The sequence below is a fragment of the Danio rerio genome, chromosome 19 (genome assembly GCF_052040795.2).
Source record: "Danio rerio strain M-AB ecotype USA chromosome 19, GRCz13ab, whole genome shotgun sequence".
NCBI classification, from domain to species: domain Eukaryota; kingdom Metazoa; phylum Chordata; class Actinopteri; order Cypriniformes; family Danionidae; genus Danio; species Danio rerio.
In genome coordinates, this window is record NC_141039.2 from 9,764,242 (window position 1) to 9,785,933 (window position 21,692).

At 38.2% G+C, this 21,692-nt stretch overlaps 1 protein-coding gene across 7 annotated transcripts in view; it reads right to left on the reverse strand.

The window, feature by feature from the left end:
- Positions 1–5,502: 5,502 nt before the first annotated feature.
- chrna11 (cholinergic receptor, nicotinic, alpha 11) overlaps positions 5,503–21,692 on the reverse strand; it is a 54,614-nt gene continuing 38,424 nt past the window's right edge. For 6 of the 7 annotated variants that reach the window (XM_087294733.1, XM_087294732.1, XM_087294731.1 and 3 more), the window contains 3 exons: positions 17,733–17,819; positions 16,283–16,392; positions 5,503–8,123 (listed from right to left, as the gene is read on the reverse strand). In XM_087294733.1, the coding sequence (XP_087150859.1) occupies positions 7,341–8,123; positions 16,283–16,392; positions 17,733–17,819 (980 nt within the window). In that variant the 3' untranslated portion in view covers positions 5,503–7,340. The remainder of the gene's footprint in view (positions 8,124–16,282; positions 16,393–17,732; positions 17,820–21,692) is intronic. The other variant, NM_001045097.1, reaches the window with a different exon arrangement.

The window sequence follows — 21,692 nt, forward strand, 5'->3', positions numbered from 1 at the left end:
TGCACCCCACTTCGAAAACCCCTGATTTAGACATCCTATAAGCCGTTTCAATATACATATATTGACATATCTGTAAAAGTCAGGGACTGCCATACTCCACTCTGCTCTCTCTGCATCAGCTCCGTCAAATTTGCCACTCTTATCTTCAGTCGCTTTCAAGCAAACAACCAGCCATGAAATGAGGAAGCACAGACGGCATATTATTAAAGAATACTTTTATTCAAAGATGGGAAATGGTTTGTGTCTGCATCTGAGAGAGAGAGAGAGAAAAAGAGAGAGGGAGAGATCTGAAAGTAATTTGCTTGGTCCCCCATTAAGACGAGATGGCTGGCATTTCATAAGAGCAGCAATCTTTTGGCAGCGTATACTACCGGATGACTTTTTTCGGATGAACTTTAATTAATACGTAACAACCACTAATTGCTTTAACGACTTCAGCAATAAAGTAGTACTTGCCAGAACCAGAACTGCTTTTAAGGACCACATATGTGCTGTCACTAGAAATATTTAACAGAAAACAAAAAATTCCCCTTAAGATGCACCAGCTACAAAGGCAGATTGTGAATGCTACACAGTCCATCCAGCACAAAAACACGATCAATTACTCTGCAGAAAGACCTTCGCTGTGAACGCTCCACCTTCAGCTCCAGGCCTATTTTTCTGTAAATTGACAGGCTGAGCAAGTCACATAACAAGACTCTAATTCAACAACACAATAGGCTTGTTTTCTATCAGGCTCAACTATAGCCGCACAAACTTCAAAGGAAAAAATCCCCTTTATTTACAACTCAGTGAGACATGTCATTTCTACGCCACTAGCATCACTAAAAACTGATCTCCCAAGCACGTACTGTAGCTCATCTTCCAGAGCTCTCCAATGAACCGGAGTCATAACAGTCGATGCAGCAGCTAGACTTTCTGTCTCTCAGTTAATCACATTTTTAGGGGAATCTCCTGTTTGATTGGTATTGAATACAGAGCAGTGGATCTGAAAAACAAGCTAAAGCAGCACAATTTCGGATTTACTTCGTTATTTGTACAGAACACTGACCTACAATTAAGAAAATTTTGGTTCTTTCTTATTTAGTAGCTGGACTTACATGACTGGAAATGGCTGCTGTGTGTTACCAACATGGCGGTTGAACTGCATTTGCTACATATCAAACAACAAAAACTGGTTTAAGGAGGTCGTCACACTACACCTTTTGCTCAACTGACTTCTATTCCTACTGCATGTATGCAAATTTGCTAGACAGGAAATGCAATGCTAAAGTTGAAGCAAACTTAAATTCGTATCATTTGAAGACTTGCAACCAACGGAAGATTCATGCAACATAGCTGTGTTAAAAATGCTTTAACATATGAAAACGTGAAAAAAGCAGGATCATACTCCTGGAATATATTGCATATCAAGACATTATCTAAATATATATGTTGTGTTATGTTTTTTTAAAGATTAAAAAGAGTTTGCCATGTTCAAAAGTCTAGTTTGACTGTGGCTTTAATGGGATCTCTAGTATTAATAATGTTTCCTCAAACAATTGTATATATGATGACTGCTAAGGAAACCTGTTTGAAAATAATTATTTGTTTCAGGTTGGCTCTGCAGAAATGGGCCATAAATGTACAGGACAATAGCCAATTGAAAGAGATTATTACACCCACACATACTTCCGAAATCCTGTATTTCCCAACTAAAAAGTAGGCGAGAAAAAGCTGAATTACCTACTATTTTGCTCATGTAAGGATTTTTTGGAACGAGTAGACCTCAAGGTAACCTAATCAATTTGTGTTGAGACAACGTGGAGGAAATTTGGTGGAACCCAGCATTTTTCACAGTGTACGCTGTAAAAAAGAATCTGGGCTCCACACAATTCCTTCATGCTGTCATAACTGAATTGTTTTTACAAATTTAAGTGGATTAAACATAAAAGTTGACCTAAAAAAATAACTCAAGATTCACAAATAAGTAGCAAACATATTGTGTGTACTTAAAATCGCACTTTATAGAACAGTCATCAAATATGTTAAATGTTGTACCCATGGCAATTTGTGGTTTCAGATGCGCTAACAGTCTGGGGAAAAGGCTGAGTCACTGTTTTAGTAAGAATATTACAATCTCAAAAGTCTACCATGACTGCAGCTTTAATTGTAGTGTACAAATTAGGGATGGGACTGCCGGTTTGCACAAACAAAACAGAAATGTTTTTGGAAATAATCTCTTTTTCTCTATTTTATTTGGTGCCAAGATCTTCTCCCACCCTTTTGTAAATAATTATTGAATGACTAACGTTCATGAAGCTTAGTTTACAGTGGAGATCAAAATTAAAAAACAACCTTTAAGACCACTGATCAAAACTGAGCAAGATCGCCAGATTCCTCCCATAAATTGGTGTTAATCTGCACCGTAATTCCGTTAATTATCTGACATACCCTATTTAACCGGCTGCCTAATTTTACCCACATTGTAAGCAGGTTGTCCAGATGAAGACCAAAGGGACGACCCTTTCAGCCATGAAAGACAAAAGCATGAGTGGACAGAATAATAGTGAGACTCTCAAAGGGCAATCAGCTCAACACTACAGCTGGAATTGCTCACAGTTCAGCACAAAACAGGGGAATAGAGACTAAATTTTGGATGCAGATGTGCTGAAAGCACTCAAATCGAGAAAACAGCCTGTTCACGTTGTTACTTATTTTTTGACATTTGTATCCTTCAAAAATGTTGTTGTGATTTTATTCGTGCTACAGTCATTGGTTCTCTCTAACTTTGATAGAGTTTTGTTGTCAAAATGCCTTGGTTATTTTGTAAAACACTTTTCTACTTGCATAATACAACCAAAGCTAAAATTGCATTAGAATTAGAACAATTTCTAGGAAACTTGTGTTCATAATTAGTTTTTAATCTCCACTATAACTATTGTTAATATTTAATCCTTTTCATTGAAACATAGATACAGTGCCCTTCAAAAGAAAAAAGGCATACCAAGGCAAATGCACTTTTTTTTTCAAAAGAGTTGACCTAAATTCAGTCAATCAGTTTTAAAGAATGCTGGAATGCATCGACCTTCCATAGTAGGAAACAAAAAATTATTATAAAAGTCAATGGGTCCTAGCAACCAGCAATTTCCAAAATATCTCCTTTTGTGTCCAAAAAAGAAACTCAAATAGATCAGTCCTCTTGAATAGGCTATCCCTTCAAATAAAGAACTTGCAATTATTATTGAAGAGTGAAAAGGAAGATTACATAATAATGTAAATATTTAATGGTAACAGTCCCACTGTGAGCCTGATTTCTGTATTAAGCTGCCATAGGTTTATTTTCTCTAGATTAAAGGTTGGCACACTTTCATAGCTTTACTGACTGATTTGAAGAATAAAGGCTGCGTCCAAAATCACATACTTCCATACTATATAGCACAATAAAAACAGTATGTGAGCTGAGTAGTATGTCTGAATCCATAATAATGGGGAAAAAAAGTATGCGAGAAGTACCTGGATGACCTACTGTACTACGTCCAGCAAGATTCTTAAGAGCACATCCGATGGACGCTACGCTATCCCATGATGCAGACAATTCATGAATGGGATTGAAGTGACGCAACTGACGCAGGTAGGTCATGTGATAATGGCTAATAACAGATGTGGTACATCAGAGTTTCACTACTCACAATCATACTTTATTGAATGTACTTTTCTAATGGTCATGTAGTACAGTAGTCCGCAGGCCCTGGGCCATGAAGCATGTCCATGGATCAATTGCTACCAGGCTGCAAAAAAAAATCACTAATTATTTCAGTTTTATTTAGAATATATTAGAGTATTATATTATATTAAAGTCTGAATGATCTTTTATTTTAAAAAGTTATTTATTTTGAAAAAATGACCGTATTCTCTTGACTACATCTTGGTCACTTGAGCGCCAAAATGTAACCCACAAGCTAGCAAAATGACTAAGAAACAGATGTCTTTAGAAAGTTTCTTTAGAAAGGGAAAAGGCCCAGTGAAGGACCTCCGAACTGTCAGGAAATGGATCCACAACTTATTTGTCAACAAGTCAGGTAAATCCAGCATGTTTTTGCAAGCAGATCAACTGCTGGAAATGGCAAATGACGGCAGCCTTGGGAACCATTCACACATCACATGTGAATGTTCACATTTGCACATTTTTGCACAAGTTTAATATTTCCAATGAAGGACCGTGGCTTGGAAGCGACGTGCTCATACCTTCCAGGTTGACCCAGTTAAAAAAATCTCAACTTTTTTTTTCAATTCTGCCAGCGCACCACAAGTTAAGTGACAAGAACTGACCAGTCAGCTTCATTTTTTGTATGGAAAAATCACATACTTCCATACTTTATAGCAGGGGTGGCCAACCCTGTTCCTGGAGAGCCACCTTTCTGCAGATTTCAGTTGCAACCCATATCAAACCAACCTGAACCAATTAATTATGACCTGAATACCACGTGATAATTAATGGCAGGTGTGTTTGATATGGGTTGCAACTGAAATCTGCAGGAAGGTGGCTCTCCAGGAACAGGGTTGGCCACCCCTGCTATAAAGTATGCTAAAAACAGTATCCGAGCCGAGTAATATGACTGAACTCATAGTACTGTAAAACAGTATGCGAGAATATACGCGGTTGACCTACTGTACTATTTCCGGTGAGATTCTGAAGTGCGCATCTGATGGACGCTACGCTATCTCACGATGCACTGTGAGAAAATGCATGAATGGGAGTGAAACGACACAACTGACACAGGAAGGTCTTGTGATAATGACAAAATAACAGATGTAGTACACGCAAGTTCCATTCATACCACTTACGTTCATGCTACATAGAACACATTTTTTTGTATGCCTGTGTAATACAGTGGTCCCCTCTGGGCCGGTACTGGTTCATGGATTATTTGATACCGGGCTGCAAAAGCATTCACTAATTATTTCAGTTTTATTTATTATATGAGTCTGAACGATCTTTATTTTGAAGTCTTCAATTTTGAAAAATGACCGTATTCTCTTGGCTACATCTCGGGCGGATGAGTGGTCAATATTTAACCCACAAACTAGAAAAATTACTAAGAAACAGACGTCTTTGGGAAGTTTCTTTAGGAAAGGGAGAAGGCTCAGTGAAGGACCTCCGAACTGCCAAGGAATGGATCTGCAACCCAATTGTCAACAAATCAGGTGAATCTAGTATGTCTGTGCAAGCAGATCCACTGCTAGAGATCACAAATGACGGCAGCTTTAGGGGCCATCCACACATCACGTTTTCACGGCCATTCACACTCGCGCATTTTTGTGCAAGTTTGTAATTTCCAATGGAGGCTCTCAAGCCACGCGCTCACGCCTTCCAGGTGCACCCAGTTGAAAACATCTCAACTTTTTAAAATTTTGCTAGAGCACCACAAGTCACATGATAAGAAATGACAGGTCAGCTTCATACTTTGTATGGAAAACACACATTTCTGTAGACTATATCAAACAAATAGAACAACCAAACGCTGCAGTGCTTTTTAATTTTCTGCATAAATAAAACTTATTTTTATTTGTATCGGAATTGCAGCAATGTCAGCTTGTCATCCTCTAAGAAAACGGTTGATAGTCGCCTAGCAAACTATGTACACACTAATCCCCTTTCACCCCCTGGGCCATGGTAAAATTGTCAAGCATCGACCAGTCTGCGGTGATAAAAAAGGTTAGGGACCACTGGTGTAGTAACTTCAAAATCAAATGTAGTATCTACTCGAAAAGTAGCCGGTTTTGGATGCAGCCCAAAAGAAGAGAAATTCAAAAACAGAGTATGTTCTGAGTTCATTAATAATTGATTTCCTAAACGTTAAATTCAAAGCCGTCAATCAAAATATATGCTGACTTTGTGCAAATCCCCACTTTGACCCAAGGTATTCCCAGACATTTGGAGGACACTGTACCCATAAGTGGAAACAAGAGAGTGGGGATGAGAGATTTACCTGATGTATGCTTGCTCATGAAGTGACAGTAGAGAATCAGGGCACAGTTTCTCTGGTTGTGGCTCTGCTCCTACTTAGAGATGCAGAAGATGATCTCTGCAGTTTGAGAACACCTCACGCTGTCTGTCATTTCACAGGGAGAAAAAATAAGATATAAGATTCTATCCGTGTCTTCACTGTCTTAGTGCCATTTCTCCAGTGTGTCTCAGGGGATTATTACTCTTTTCTTCCCACACTCTCCCCGCTTCCCTTCTGCAGTATGTTTTTTTTCTGTTTTGTGACAGATGCGCTCACTGTTTGGCTTTTTTTAGGGGCTTGATTCGCTATTCCTCTCCAGCTGTGAAGCCATTCTTCCTGTTGCCAGTAAATGTTGCTGAGTCTCACTTACCCCCCGATCGGCTTCTCCGTCTGTTTCTGTCCATCCCTCTCTAATTCCCCTATTACTCTTTCATTTTCTTATCCACTTGTCTGATTCACTTCTTCACCCCATCCTTCTTTGGTGTTGCGCTGACTGTGTCTCTTTCTCTGATACACTCTGTCTCATTTTGTCTTTCATTACCCTTGTTCTGCTCTTGCCTGGTATTCCTGCAAGGCCCTAATCTCTTCATCGGTCTACATCTCTGTCCACGTCAGGGGGGTATTCCATCTTTCACTCCTCCTGTATCTCTCCATTATCTGAACCACTCAAAGCCTTCAGCCATTCCCCAACTCTCCTATCTGTCCTTGAAACAAGCGCGTTTTTCATCTTTTGAGAGAAGCGTTTTTGATCGGGGTTCATACCAGCCACTTACCTCACGTCAGCCACTATTGTCAATATTTCTCTCTGTCTCTTTTGTTCTTTCCTTCCCTCCCTCTCCCTCTCTCTCTCTTCTCGCCTACCCGTAGATGATGAACGTTACCAAAATATATTATTTTGACATCTTAGAGAAGGTTTGCACTGTGCTAGATGTTAGATGTACAATGTCACACAAGTTTAAGTAACATCACTGGTCATTCCTCAGAGGTTCATGTCGGGTTATGAGGCGTTTGACACAGTTAAAAGGTCATTAATCTGTGTTTTCTCTTTTTTTTTAAGTTTAGTTTTTCATTCATTCCATAGCTGAACATTTTACCAAATAGCAAACCAACACCTTCATCATTTACAAACACCTATCGGTGAAGGTCTTTAGCATCCATTCAGCATCACAGTTCAGTTTGAGATGTCTCGGCGGCCTCCTAAATGTCCAGCCAAACAGAAGGGTTCTCAATCCAGACCCTAGGATCCTGCATTATTCCAATCAGTCTTGGAAAAAAAGCTCACTGTTTTAGGGAGATGAACAATTCCCATTTACAGTCAAACCCAAATGCGTACGTACTCCGACAAACCGCTCAGATGAAGTCCTTGGAAACTGCCTCCACAAAGTTTGGTGCGGACATCAGAATGGAGATGGTGCAGATGATGTTGAAAACGCTGAAAGCCACCAGACAAAGTCGGTCAATAACAGCTGCAGCAAACTTCCACTGTTCGGTCACGCTCTCATTCTCATCCTGTCCACGAAACCTGTCAGCGACATAGCGGACTTCTTCTAAAATAGCCTGAAGTTGGGGATCCCCTCCGCCGCTGGTTCCAGAGCAGGAGCAGCCTCCTCCACCACCGGACACTGTACTCGGACAACCCGTGGCCTCCAGATTGGGCGTAGGGGGTGGTGGAGGACTGCAGAACTGAGAGGGCAGGTGAGGTGGAGGACTGGAGCCGACCACCGGGGGGGACACTACTGTAGGACGAGGCCCACCCGACATGCTGTTCCTCTGCACAGAATCGGCAAGCAAGGCTGGCGGCGAAGCTTCATCCAGACTGGAGAATCCGATGTAGAGCAGGTTGCCATTGTTGTTGGCACTGTTAGTCTGGTTGTGGAGATGGTGTGTGTGGCCGGCGGCAGCAGCAGCTTGAAGGAGGCTCTGGGGGTGCAGAGGATGGAGTGTAGAGGAGATGTGGTGGTGGTGGAGGTCTGCAGAGGCAGAGCCGGGTGCGTTTGGGAGGCTGCCACTCTGGGAACCTGAAGAGCAACGGCGTAAGTGGGGGGCACAAGGAGGTCGCTCGGGGTCTTCGCTTTCACCAGGACGCTTCATACGCAAAAACCAGGCCACCCACTGGAGCAAGACTAGCTGAACCTAAGAAAAGGCAGATGAAGAGAATTGTAAGAGAATAATTAATGTAAATGTAGGAATATAAGCATTGGATTGAGATGGATGGATAGATTGGATTGGATGGATGGATAGATTGGATTGGATGGATGGATAGATTGGATTGGATGGATGGATGGATGGATGGATGGATGGATAGATGGATGGATGGATGGATTGGTGGATAGACGGATGGATAGATCGATAAATGGATTGGATAGATTGCTGAAAGGATGGATTTTTGATTTAGTAACATGCATTGCCAAGCACTTCATTAAGACAGCTTTAAAGGTGATTTTCTTAGCATTCTGATTTAATTGAACCCTTAGATTTCAGATTTTAAAATAGTTGGCTCCTGGCCAAATGTGCTAGTAACAAATCATACATCCCTGAAAAGCTAATTCGTTCAGCTTTCAGATGATGTAAAAATCTCAATTTTAAAAACTGATTCTTATGACCATTTTTGTAGTCCAGGTTCACATACAGTATTGTACATGCTCTGCACTTACTTTAAACAAAAAATTACACAGCACAGTCTGCACAACAAATAAAGCAAGTCTTTCTTCAAGCTCTGCCTAGTGTAGAGAAGGAAAGTTTTGGAAGCAAAGGAGTTGTAAAACAGCAACATATGACAGCAAGGACTATGATGCAGGGAGAGATAAAGAGGTGACAAGCTGGAATTACTGTGTTGCACTGCCTGAGTCCTAGCCAAGGAGAGACATAAAGCATGGCAAAATGTATAACTAGTGAGGTTGGCACTGCTATAATTCTAAAAAAAAAATGCAGTTTAAGCAACTAGGTAGTTCTTTGGCATCTAAAAACATATTTTGGTGTATTAAAAGCTTAATCAGTGCAAGCCAGTGTGTTTTGCCATCATGAACCAAGCGAATCACACAAACATTTCAGAATATTCACAGACATCCATCATTTTATTAGATGTAACCAAATGTTTAACTGCTAGTTAATGCAAATATCTAATCAGTAAATCACATGGCAGCAACTCAACACATTTAGACATAGAAGTGGTCAAGATGATCTGCTGAAGTTCAAACAGAGCATCAGAATGGAAAATAAATGTGATTTAAGTGACATTAAACATGGAATAGTTGATAGTGCCAGGAATGCTTGTCCAAGTGACCTAGTGGGCTCTTGCACACAAACATTAAAGAGTTTACAGGGAATTTTCTGAAAAACTAAGCTTAACAAGGGCTGCAAATTAGTCATTGGCTAGAAGCCTGTATGTAGAGAACCTGCTACTTTAAACTGTATCAGTGTTGTCCCTGCATTGTCCCTGTTAAATAAACTTACTAATACAGTAACTCATACTGTACAACTAGTTCTTATAACTAACCTGTTTTTCCACTGCATGGTACAGTGCGGTTTAGTACGGCTCGGCTGGCTTCAGTTTTGCTCGATTTGTATTTACACTACAGTTTAGTACCACTTCAATCTGTGGGATTATCTCTATACATGTAATTGCATGGCCTCTACACCTTTGAAATCATCGTAAATGTGACAAAAACCAACCTGCGACAAACCAACCCACAACAAAGAATGCTACCAACGAAATTGTATTCTTGAAAAAGGGCTGCTGCAGACTATTGAAATACAGTGGATTTTGGTGTCTTGTCTCGCAAATCTAATGTTGTTGGTAGCGATTTCAATGTTCAGCAGTGTGTATACATAACAGTATGGCTCACTTTGAACCTCATTTGAGGAGATATTTCCAAAGTACCAGGTACAAGGTGGAAAAGCCCCCAAAAATGAGCAACACCAAACTGAAACACACTGTACCATGCATTAAAAGCACCTTAAGGTCTGCAAATGAGCATCTCTGAACAAACCTTGAAAAAGATGAGCTACAACAGCAAAAAGACCACTCAAGTGACACTCCTGATGACAAAGAGCATGACTAAGAGCATTTACTTCTTCCGCTTATCCGGGGCCTGGTCGAGGGGGTAGCAGTCTCAGAAGAGAACCCCTGACTTTCCTCTCAGATACTTCCTCCAGCTTCTCCGGAGGGATCCCGAGGTGTACCCAGGCCAGCCGAGAGACATAGTCCCTCCAGCGTGTCCCGGGTCTTCCCCGAGGCCTTTTCTCATTGGGACACGCCTGGAACACCTCCCTAGGTAGGCATCCAGGAGGCATCCGAAACAGATGCCAGAGCTACCGCAAGTGGTTTCTTTCGATGCGGAGGAGCAGCGGCTCTACTCACTTTACCAGTGTGCTAGTTAGTTTTAGTTTTCTTCGTTGGAATATTTGGATGGTAAGTTCAGAGCTCGGCATAGAAAACATGAAAAGCATGTATCCATCCTGCCTTTTATCAATGTTTCAGGCTGCTGGCATAGGTGCAATGGGCAGATTTTCTTTCAAATCAACAGCATATGCATAGTGCTATCACGTCAATATTGAGCAAAATCTCTAAAGATTGTTCCCAGCATCATGTAGAATCTGTGCCAACCAGGTATTAGCACCTAATAAAGTGGCCAAAAAGTATATAATAACACAACAGGCATTACTAAAACACTCTAGACAGATGTGAATATGTTTCTTTCATAGCTTCTTCCATACATTCAAGTCCAAACTCCCTTAAGGGTCTGACAAACATCACAACATCACATCATCAGAACAACCTACCTTACTCCTCCTTAGTCTAAACTGTATATCTTTCACTTCTGGAGATCATAAGATAAAAATCATTGCTGTTATGTAAGCATTACTTTCTCCTAGTTGCTCGGAGAAAGAGGATTTTTATTGAGCTACTTTGAGTCGTGGTTCTGGGAAGACATGTTTCAATGACTGCACGTGTCAAACATGATTGCAAAAAGCTGATCCCATGACAGGACATTGTTCTTGAGAAAGGGCTGCTGCGGACAATTGCGGACAATGTCTTTTTTCGCAAATCCAATGTTGACGGTAGTGCTTTCATTGATCAGCAGTGTGTATACGTCATGGTTTGGTAACAGTAACACTCATGTTGAGCCTCATCTGATGTGAAATGCGAATGTTTCTTTGATAACAGGGTTGACAGACATCACAATGTCTTTCCCTGATCAGCATCTACCCTTACCTTTCCCTTCTTCGTCTGAACTGTATCTCTTTCACTTCTCCAGATCATAAGATAAATACCATTGCTGGTATATAAGCATTACTTTCTCCTGGTTCCTCGGAGAAAGAGGATTTTTATTGAGCTACTTTGAGTCCTGGTTCTGTGAAGACATGTTTCAGTGACTGCACGTGTCAACCGTGGATGCAAAAAGCTGATCCCAGGACAGGACATTGTGCTAAGGCAAGCACATCCCTATTATAATAGCTCATGCCTTGCATAAAGGATTAAATAAACCTCCAACTTTCAGTAATAATCCTCAAATCATGTGGCTAAGATGTACTATTACTTTCCTAAGCAATGAGCCATACAATTTCTGTCTGGTGGCAGAAAATCCATTGAAGATCCACTAAATGAGTTTTTTTTTATTCAATAGCAACCACTTTGGGGGCCCTATGATGTTTTTATATCCTTTTTGGAAAGAAATAGCAATGACACATTCAAATGATAACTTTCCATCTTAAAAAGAGTCCTGAAAATATATATATATATATATATATATATATATATATATATATATATATATATATATATATATATATATATATATATATACATTTCCACAAAAACATGAAGCAGTACAACTGTTTTTAATCTTGATAAACGTCAGAATCATTTCTTGAGCATCAAATCAGCTTGTAAGAATAATTTATGATTCACAAAATGTACAGTAAAAATGCTTGTAAATTCAGCTTTGCATCACAGGAATAAATTACATTTTAAAATTGAGCTGCGGGATATTGGAATAATCTGACAGTGCTTTCTTTTTTTCTGTACTGTATTTTGCAATATGAATACAATTTCACCAGATGGCTTCAATAGCTCTATTTGGAAATAAGTCATTCAGTTTAGATTCTGTTGGAGACTGAATCATGCATAAAATATAATAAACAAACCACAATCATAGAAAAAGGCAACAGACCAAGACAAAAGTGAAAAAAAACAATGCTTTGCAGATTTCTGAGGAATTTGTTCTTGTTTAGGTACAGAAATTGAACAATCAAATTTAAATTAACATTGCATAGTCTAATGAATCACAAAAAAAATCAATAGAAATAAAGTTACAAATACATGAAATGTTCAAACAGCCACAGGCCTTAAAAACGCAAATGATAAACTTTCACTCTGTTGTGGTTCAATTCAGTTCAGGTTTTCCATGTATTATTTTATTTTTCCCTGTTTATTTTTGCTTTTGATTTGCATTATGGGACATTGGTCTTTATTCCAACAACTTTAACCTTGAAAAGGTTAAAAAAAGTGCCTTTATTAAAATTTTTAATAGTTTAAAGCAATATATTGTCTGGCTTGGTGTGGTATATTATGGTACAAAGACCTTCTAATAAACTGTCAGTACATTTTCTGCTATTTTACAGCCTTATTTCTCTCTAAATATATTATTTTCAATACATTACATTAATCCAAACAGTTAAATAGTCAATAAAAGTCACTTTGTTAAATTGTGAAGTTGAATTTTCAACATCAAAAGTGGACAGAGCAGAGATCCCGATCCCATAATGCAATTCACAAACGGAACAAAATACGAAAAATGTTAATTAACAGATCATTTTTACACTGTGGTCGACAATAATCCTGACTATTTGTGACTACTGATCAATGCTAAAACAATATATTGTGCTGCCTTATTTTAAATTATACAACAATTTTTATTTAATACATTTTTAGTTTTTAATCAAATAAACTCTTGTAGAACACAAAATACTCTCTAAAACATCTAACTGTCACCTAACTCTAACTGTTTGTCAATTACTGTAATTTAGTCAATTGAGACCGCTCTCATTTTCCAAACAGTAAAACACAAATCCATCTGCGACAGAATTGATTCACTCTTTGAGTAAATACACCTGTCAGCTTCCTCTTGCTGTTGCATTTGGCTTTGCGAGTGAATAGGCTTCGATCAGCGGTACCAGGGCACATCCGCTGAGCTGCTAATTGGCTTGCAGAATGCCTAAATATGGTCATTCATCAGCGCGGACAGATCGCAGATCCATATCCATCTGCATCCTATTTACTCATTTAGTCGCCTTCTGTTGGCTTTATCTCTATCATCATCGAATAAGTAAATTACTGCTTTCGGCGCACCTGTCAAGGGCGACATTGCTGCTTATTTAGCGCACGTTTGTTTGTAGGGTTGCAAACCAAATGTCAAATTCAATGACTTTTGCCTGACTTTTACTGACTAAAAGGCTGAATTTCAATGACCTATAATGAACAGGAATTTCTCCAGAATTTTGTGATGCTGTGATGCTGAATTAAACGCTAAATCAAGCAAATGGCACAAAATTAAAAGCCGCTTCAGGCCTGTAGCCAGCCTGGTGAAAGCGGTGGTTCTTTTTTCTCAAAAAGTGGACCTTTCTGCAGTTATTTGCCTCATTTTATATGTAATCATGCGATTTAAATACTGCATTTTAATTACATTATTTTTAGCTATTCTTAGATTGTCGAATGGTTATGGCAGAATCTAAAATTTGTGATATATTATATCTCGTTTTTTATTTGTTTTGCATTTATAATTTTAGTTATTCATTTAGTCATCTATGTATTTAATTAACTTTTTTTGTTCATTTATGTTTAATATTTATCGTAATAATCATTTATTGATTTGATTTCTTTATTTTATATATTTCTTATTACTTGTTCTGCTTTTAGTGCTTTTTTCCATTGTTTAGTCTTATTTTGATGGTGTTCATGAAATGTTCCTCTCCAATTATATGAGATATGAGGGTATGTCTCTATTTCAAGGTCTTGTGGCCTGATGTATAATAACATTTGTTATATTTGTGCTGCTCAGACAAAGTATGAGAGCGCACCGAAACACATGGAACTAAGGTTTTTGAATAAACCCTGCTCTTTTACTATCATCACTTCATCTCCTGCTTTTGCTCTTCTCTGACGTCCTTCCACAGTCGTCTCCTATATCAATGGTAGACTGTTAATTCAGTTGAAGACTGGTTAACAGGTTTGGGTATTGGAAACTCTGCTGACTTGTTGTCCAAATACCTGGAGAAACTAACGTTTCTTGACAATATCTGGCATTCGGGGCTGGATTTTATTTATCTGGCGTGGAGAGTGTGATCTAAAAGTCATCAAAGTCACATTTTTAGTGAAGCAAATGTATTCCTAGAGATTTAGAATAAAGATTTTAAAATAAAAAATACTTATTTATTGATTACAAACTTATTACATCATTTGTCATTCGAAAAAAATAGAAATCTGGAAGTTTTTAATTAAAAAGTGTAGCCTATTTATTAGGCAAATAACAAACTGGCCAGTACATTTAACTTCACTCAATCAGAATATGGCCCTTTGAATAATAAAAGATTAAAACCTAATAATAATAATAATAATAATAATAATAATAATAATAATAATAATAATGCAAAGTTTGATGATTTTTTTTGCCTCTTTTGTAAAATTTACATTTGAAAGTTCATTGATAACAGCCAGCAATTGCCAAATTAGTATTCAAATTCATTTTAACATGTGCCGTTTGTGGTGCTTTACACCTTTTTGTTGGTCATTTTGTGTTTCAAGAATCAGGTTTTATTCTTCAAGATTTCGATTAAAAGTGACTTGTACAGCGTTTTTTCTATTAAACAATAATCCAGTAGGTCAGTAGTGAAAGACGACTTCACCTGCGTCAGATTGTATGTTTTCTTGCACGGCTGGATGTCGGACTGAAGCGAGGATTCCTGATCGGTCTTAAAAACCTTTTCAACATTTGTTGAATTTAATACTAGTAATATTCAAATGCAGTCTCTGAAATATTGATCAAAAGTGCATTATATGTAATAGTTCTAGTGCAAGATTAAAATGTAAGATTTTTAAAGGGCACCTATAATGAAAATCATCTTTTGTAAGCTGTTTGGACAGAACTGTATATCGGTATAGTGTTAGTCATATTGGGGTGATATAAACACATTAAGTCTCTTTTTTTAAATTCTTCTTATGTTAAAACAGTATGCCAATCCCTTCCATTTTGAGGCCCACCGCAACGTGACATAGGAGTGAGGTTTCCCCGCCCACCAAATTGATTGACAGCCGGGTATTAACATGTGTCCGTAGTAACGCGTATAATCCAATCAACAAGCCAGGACGTGCGCAACGCAACTGGGATTAAAAGATCTGTTCAGCTTTCTGTGATCATCTGCACCTCAAGAATAAGTTTTACAAGTTTAAAATGTTTTTAAAACAGTGGCACGTTTGTAATAAAATAAAGACAGTAAAATCAAAGTATTTCATTACCGCAGCCGTATGTCAGTAACATTACAAAAGCCTTAAATTAGGTTTATTTTGTACATTAACAAAACAAATATCCTTACAGCAGTAGATATTAATGTGTATCCTGTCATATATCTCATGCAAAAACAGCGCAAAGTTAAACACACGTGCTGTGTGTGTGCGTGAACTTTGTAACAACATTGTGTGTGACTCATCGTCGCAGAAAGGCTTGAATTAACTCCACAACAAATACGTCAAATAATCATTGGGAAAGTTTTTACTGTAGTATTTCTCATAAACATTACGCAAGATCTGCTTCCTTCATGTCTGTCACTATGATGTTTATCGGATGCAGCAGGAGATAGTTCTGACAGGCACGTGGGAATGGTGGGCGGGGCAAACCAGCTCATTTGCATTAAAGGCACAGGTATAATATATAATATGATGGGTATTTTGAGCTGACACTTTACATTCTGACACATTCTGGAGGCACAAAAGACTCATTTTAAATCTTGAAAAAGGGGTAAAATAGGTGCCCTTTAAAATAAAAAAATTCTCAATTTCTCCATTCAGTCTCTAAAAGCAGAATCATACATTTGTAGAAATACACCACAACCTTTCAATTCAAGGGCTTTCAAAAACCTTAGTTTGTTTTTTAAGTACTTTCCAGGCCCTGAAATCATGTCTGAAATTCAACAAAAAAATTGACTTTCAATGTCCGCCTAAAAATAGTTTAAAACTCAATGATATTGCAGAAATTCCCTAACCCATCGGAACCCTGTGTTTACAAAAATATACGTACCCATTTTGGCATGTTCCCTCCGTTGGGGTCATGATGGTGATATTGAAGCACAACCACTGTGGCAATAACCGACATTCCCACGATGATCATGATACTGGCGAAATACTGCCCTGAAAGAGAGACAAAGAGAGAAAAAGAGGAGAATATGGCATGCGTAAACCTTTCGTTTATTAGTCTCCAAGCGGAAGGGCTTTTCATCATCCGGCCACACCAGTAAAATCCAGGGCAAACGTAACAAAAAAAAAGACGGGGGGCATTGATTATAAGCGAGTGACGCAGGGAAGAAAGAGAGAATGAAGAACAGATGAGTGAACCATAAAATCTCAATCATAAAGGAGAGGGCGAAGCAGACAGGAGAGACAAAGCGCTGTGGGTGAACACTCTTCCAGCAAACGCATTTCTGCAGATTACATCTTTGCGGCGGCTTCTGAGGGCCTATAAACTAGAGGATGGGAAAAGAGAATGTGGGGCAGATTGTTTTTGTTTTTTTGTTTTCTAGAGGAAGATCATCTCTGTGTGTGGGTTAGAATCATTTTCATTTTTCTCTCCCGTTGCTTCTCTCTCCTGACCTGCCCATCATTTCCAGTTAACAGTCTTTTACGATTCATGTTGCAAATTACTATGAGAAGCCAAGCGTATGGTTGCCAAGACCGAGGGCTTTTGGCCTTGAGACAGAACGGTGATCAATTTATTCCTCAGTGGTGCAGCATCTAAGCGCCACGCAAAAAAAATACACATGAATGCACCAAAAGGAGGACAATTAGAAGCAAAATACTAAACTTGAAGTACAACCCCAAATCAGAAAAAGTTGGGACAGTATGGAAAGCGCAAAAAAAGCAGCGACTTCAAAATGTATTCCTTGTATTTCATTGCAGACAATATGAACATTAAATATTTCATGTTTTGTCTGGTCGACTTCATTTCATATTTAAAATACATCCTTCCTGTCATTCAGACAATACATTGCCCAAAAAATAAGGACAGAAGCAGTTCAGGGCTACTAATTAGGTAAATTGGTTAAATAATGATGTGATTTGAAGCAGGTAATGTCAACAGTTGATTGTAATTATGGTACAAAAGCACCATCCAATAAAGGTCTATTCCTTTAGGAGCAAAGATGGCCTGAGGATTACCAGTTTGGCACCAAATACGTAAGAAAATTATTGAAATGTTTAAAAACAATGTTCCTTAATGAAGGATTGGAAAGATTGGATATTTCACCTTCAACAGTGCATAACATATTTAAAAGATTCAAGGAATGTGGAGGATTTTTAGTGCATAAAGGACAAAGATGGGAGTCTAAGCTGAACTACCACGATTTCTACTTGCATTTCCATACTGTCCCAAGATTTTGTGATCTTCACAGAGAGCTGTGTTTTTATTAGCGAGTGAAGCAGGCTGAAACATACGTATATGTGCATTGAAATATGTTGAAACATGCATGCTTTACCTATTAGCGGGATGGAGTCTGAGGTTGCTGGCATGATCTCTGCCACCAATAGCATGAAGACTGTTAATGAGAGCAGCACAGTGATGCCTGTATGGAACAAAAAGAAATCATGAGCTGTTCACAAATGACGAGACATTTGTGATTGATGTGAATTGATTGATATCTGGCCATTTTAATATCTAAGACTATTACAATAATGTACACAAAAACTACTTTCTGCTCTTTGTTTTTTTGTTTTTGCATGCAGACAACAAAAGCATACTGTAAAACAATTCAGGAAATTAGCGTTTTTTCCCGTATATTGTAAGTCAAGTTTTTTTATTTATTTATATATGCTTTTGTATGCATTATGGGACCTTGATCTTTCTTTCAAAAACTTTTACCTTGAAAGTTCGAAAAAGTGACTTTTGTTTTTAATAGTTTAAAATGAAATATTTACAGGGTTGGTGTTGTTTATTTCAGTAAAAAAAAAAACTTGTAATAAACTGACAATTTCTGTTAATTCTATATATTATTTCTTATACCTTGTTGTTTCAAACTCTTGTTGTTAAAAATGTCAATAAATGTCACTTTGTAGATTGTAGATTTGTAGATTTGAATTTTCAACATCAAATGCCGACAGAGCAGAGGTCTCATACTGCAATTCACAACCGTAAATAAATGGAAAACAAAGTTGATTACAAAATATGAAAACTGTTAATTAACATATATATTGTTCCAAACCCATAAAACTTTTCTTTATCTTCAGAACACAGCTGAAGATATTTTTAAGAGATTTGGTTGTTGTTGTTGTTGTTGTTGCAACCCAAGCTCTTTATTAATACATACCCCAATATACATTTCTGGAGATGACAAAATACATCCCAGGATCTGTTCTTTTGCCGTTTTGTTTTCGTGAATCCACCAGAGACCACTGTGTACACTTTTTCAGATCTCAAATTTCTCTCGCAAGCACCGATCAGGCCTGCTTTTCTTGTGTAAATCCACCAGAGGTCACTGTCAACTGACTCACTGACTGACTGACCGATCGATCCCCCAACCCACCCGCTTTGCTAAACCCAACTGATAGTGTTTTCAAATGCACTGATAGACCCGGCCACCGGCTTTCCTAAACTCAAAAGACAGTGTTTTCAAAAGCAATCCAGAAAAAGAAAAGCCCTCGCGGCCGCCAGATCTTTATCACGTTCTCAAATCTTACCACGTTCTCACCCTGTTATTTACTAGCTTATTTTATTTTTTGCCTTTTGTTTTTGTTTTACTTGCTTTCTGGAACCGTTCTTCTCCAGACTCGAACCCCATCGTTGCAGTCAACTCCTCTCTGTTTCTTAAATTCGTCAACGTACTCGGCAAGTCACTAGACAAACTGGAAACTAGGACTGAACGATATATCAAAAAAAGATTGCGATCTCGATTCGACCCTAAACATGATCTTTATTCAGCTTTTCTATGATTTAGCCAAATTTTTTTTAAGGTCAGGAGAGAAGCCCATTGGCGGTCGCACAAGTCTTCACATTTTATATTCGTTGCTCAGCAACATGTACACCTCCAAATGGTGTTGAAAGTGTCGCATGCTGTATTTGTAAGGTATAATTCACTCAAAATTGTCATTTATGTCTTCATGTAATGATGTATTCATGGCTGTAAAATCACACATGAGCTGACGCACTGTTTGTTTACTACTAAGAGGACATGTGCGTGCCCGCCAATAATGTCTACTTTAGTGAACAGAACCTGCATAGGCTGTGATTAACAAGTAATACAGTTGTAAATAACGTTCAGTTTGTTGCACAGAGCGATCATTTGGGAGCCGCACTGAAAGTATGATTTGCAAGTATGTTTTTCTTTTTTCAAAGAGGCAGCCCTACTGGTAACAGCAGAAATGCCGTCAACACAGAGATAAGCGGTCAGCTGGTAGCGCAAAAAGAAACAGAATCCATTGGCGACATCATACTGCCCCATTTTAAAGATGAAATGCAGCCAAACATGGCTCTGCCTACATCATTTGCACTCTCCAGAAATGTACACGGGAGTACATTTTCACAATGAGTCTGTGTTGGAGATTTCTGCCCTGCCACTGAAAGCCTTTTCAATCCAAAATGTCAAAGAAATCCAATAAATATTTAAAAATAAATCTATATGGATCAAGTTCTTTAATTCAAGACTTCATAGACATGTGAGCGCTTATGATGAACAGATTTAATTTGGTCTTCTTTTCTTAGCAAACCTCACTGCACTTGAAGAATTACATCCATATAATATTAGAAAAAACACTGGCAGCACATTGCCCATTTAAATCTACCCGGACAACCAGGAAATATATTGCTTCAAACATTTCAATAAAAGTCATTTTGTTAAACTGCAGAGCTACATTTTTGACATCAAAAGTCGACAAAGCAGATGTTGAGCCCCTATAATGCACGCCTAAACAAACTAAAAACTAATGCTTGAGAAAATAGATGGCCAAATTTAATGCTGTAAATATTGATCAATGTTTATAAGTGAACAACATCCCAAATTAAACCAGATGAACTCATTTACATTTAGTTTTTACTCATTTACAAAGGTTTAAAAATTTTAGATTAACAAATGGCCACACTTGGGTATCAAAAATATCCCAAATTTGATTAAAAATATCTTCATTTGTAATCAAAAAATTAACAACAGGTTTGGAACAACATGAGTGTGTTTAAATGAGAACAATTTTCTGTAACACTTTCAGTTTAGGTCACAATTCAACCCAGGCTCATTCTTGAAACATACCCCTATATACATTTCTAGAAAGCGCCAAATACGTCTTGGGAGCTACATTTTACATTTTTGCAGTTTTTGATTTCGCAAATCCACCAGAGGCTGCTGTCGATTGACTGACTGAATTATCGATTGACTGACCCATCCTTCTCCTTTCCTAAACCCTACCAATAGTGTTTACCAAAGCACTGATTGGCACGCGCACGCACTTCCCTAAAGCCAGCCGTCAAAGTTTTAAAAAGCAATCTAGAAAAAGAAAAGCCCTTGCCTGATTTTACCACGTTTTGAGATTTTACCTCATTCTCACCCTGTTTTTGTACTTGTTTATTTTATTTTTAGCTTCTGTTTTTGTTTTACCTGCTTTCTGGAACCGTTCTTCACCGAACTCAAACCCCGTCCTTGTGGTCAAGTCCTCAATTCCACCGATTTACAAGGCGAGCTACTGGGCAAACTGGTAACAGCGTAGCGTTCGTTTTAAAGACGAAACACAGCCATACGTACTTCTGGCTACATAATTTGCAATCTCCAGAAATGTATATAAAGCTACATTTTCAGAATGAGCCTATATTGCAACAGTTCATTCTATTGGCTACTGGCTTATTACCTAATCCTACCCAATACCTAAACCCAACTACTACCTAAATAACTATTAATTTTAGCTAATTAGTAGTTTATTAAGCTAGTTAAATGTTTGTTAATAATGTGAATTGTGTCCTAAACTAAAAAGTGCTACTCAGTTTTCAAAATCACAACCCAGCAGCACAGACCCCAGCATCCGCCACTGCGAAAACCCATTATCCGTCAAGCACTAATATAAACACATGGTTATACAGCATCACCAGTAATGTGTGACACTGGCGATACATAAGATGCCCAAACACGGCGTCCTATTGGATGTAACTCATCTTGACAGAATTTGATTGGATCTGATTGGACGGCAGTGCAGGGCTTGATGGAGCGATACATAAAGTGAATTACATCAGGCCATTTCTCTTCCTCAATCGCTCTTTAGTTCAGTTCAAGTCATCTCTCCCTCCCTCTCCGGCTGCTATCCATCTCTCCCTCCGCACACACAATCCATCCATCTCTATCTGCTGCTTAAATCTGCTTCCGCTCTCTCACTCCACCTCCCTTCCTCTCACATATGTTTTTGTTGGACCCATTTATAAGTGCTATCCTGGCATAATGATAACACTCAATAAAATTATTGTC